This window comes from Trypanosoma cruzi, assembly GCF_000209065.1.
Source record: "Trypanosoma cruzi strain CL Brener chromosome Unknown tcruzi_1047053399245, whole genome shotgun sequence".
NCBI lineage: Eukaryota > Euglenozoa > Kinetoplastea > Trypanosomatida > Trypanosomatidae > Trypanosoma > Trypanosoma cruzi.
In genome coordinates this window covers 1-1,068 of record NW_909596.1, presented here as the reverse complement: position 1 = coordinate 1,068, position 1,068 = coordinate 1, and the positions used below count along the sequence as shown (strand labels likewise).

The window sequence follows — 1,068 nt, the reverse complement described above, 5'->3', positions numbered from 1 at the left end:
TCGACTCCAATAATGTGAGCCGCTCTGAAAACCGAGAGATTGCGGTGTTCTGGGAGGAAGAAGTGCGCCAGTACATGGCAGCAATATCGTCGGACGATGCCATAAGGGACGAAGCTCTCTGAGGTGAGGAAAAACGAAATAGGAAAACGGATTAGGGAATGAAAGGGGTAGTTTTGATTTCTGGTAAAAAAATATTGTGGGATTTATATATTTTTGGATACTTTTGTGTGCATACGGTGCGGATGCACCAGCACCAGGCGACAGTATATCGCACGGATTTCAGAACTGTCCAACGCTATCGAACATAACAGTGGCAGAATAAATTAGGGAGGGAGTGGGGTTGTTTGTTTTCTGGTGAAAAACATTGGGTGATTTTTATATAGTATGTTTATTGTGTGTGCATACGAGGCGTAATTGGAGAAGTACCCCGGTATGAGGGAATCATTGTGGCTGGCGCTGTGGCAGTACTACTGCATTGTCCATTTTATTCTATTGTGTTCTAAGGCCCATCACTAACAGAAGAATCTTAAAGGGATGGTCGACGAATAAGTTCTATTGGGGAAACAGTGTGCTCCGTGTGACCGCATGGACTGAGGCGCCGTGTCATGGGTGGATGCGGATCCGCTTCTGCGTGTGGCTCTTTGGGTGATTGCTCGCTTGGTGTGCGTTGTGTGCCGGCAGCGGGCTGTGGCCTTATCCCGTTGGCCGTGGGATTGAGCTGGAGGCGGTGGCGGTGTCTCTCTTCTCCTCGTCCATTGGTGTGTGGCTTCTGGCGGCGTGTGCGTTTGTTTTGTGGAGGCCGTCTCGCGGTTTACGCACACAGTGAGCCACAACTGCTGTGAAAGGCCGCTTCTTCTCAGTATGGACATTAAGCCGTTGGGCATTGTGTTTCAGCATTTTTTTCGTTATGCGCATGAGTGCTGGGTGTCTTTCTACGGAGCGTTGGGTGCGACCATCTGCCACGGCCAATTTGTATGGTTGAAGACGCGTTCGCGGGTTAGGGTTAGGGTTAGGGTTAGGGTTAGGGTTAGGGTTAGGGTTAGGGTTAGGGTTAGGGTTAGGGTTAGG

At 49.8% G+C, this 1,068-nt stretch overlaps 1 protein-coding gene across 1 annotated transcript, besides 2 other annotated features; it reads left to right on the top strand.

The window, feature by feature from the left end:
• Positions 1-122, top strand: Tc00.1047053399245.9 (retrotransposon hot spot (RHS) protein, putative; the record flags this gene model as incomplete). The annotated part of the gene is made up of 1 exon (XM_797060.1): positions 1-122. A coding segment is annotated over one exon (122 nt), but the record flags the coding sequence as incomplete, so codon positions are not given.
• Positions 123-807: 685 nt separating this feature from the next.
• Positions 808-995: a repeat region.
• Positions 995-1,068: a microsatellite.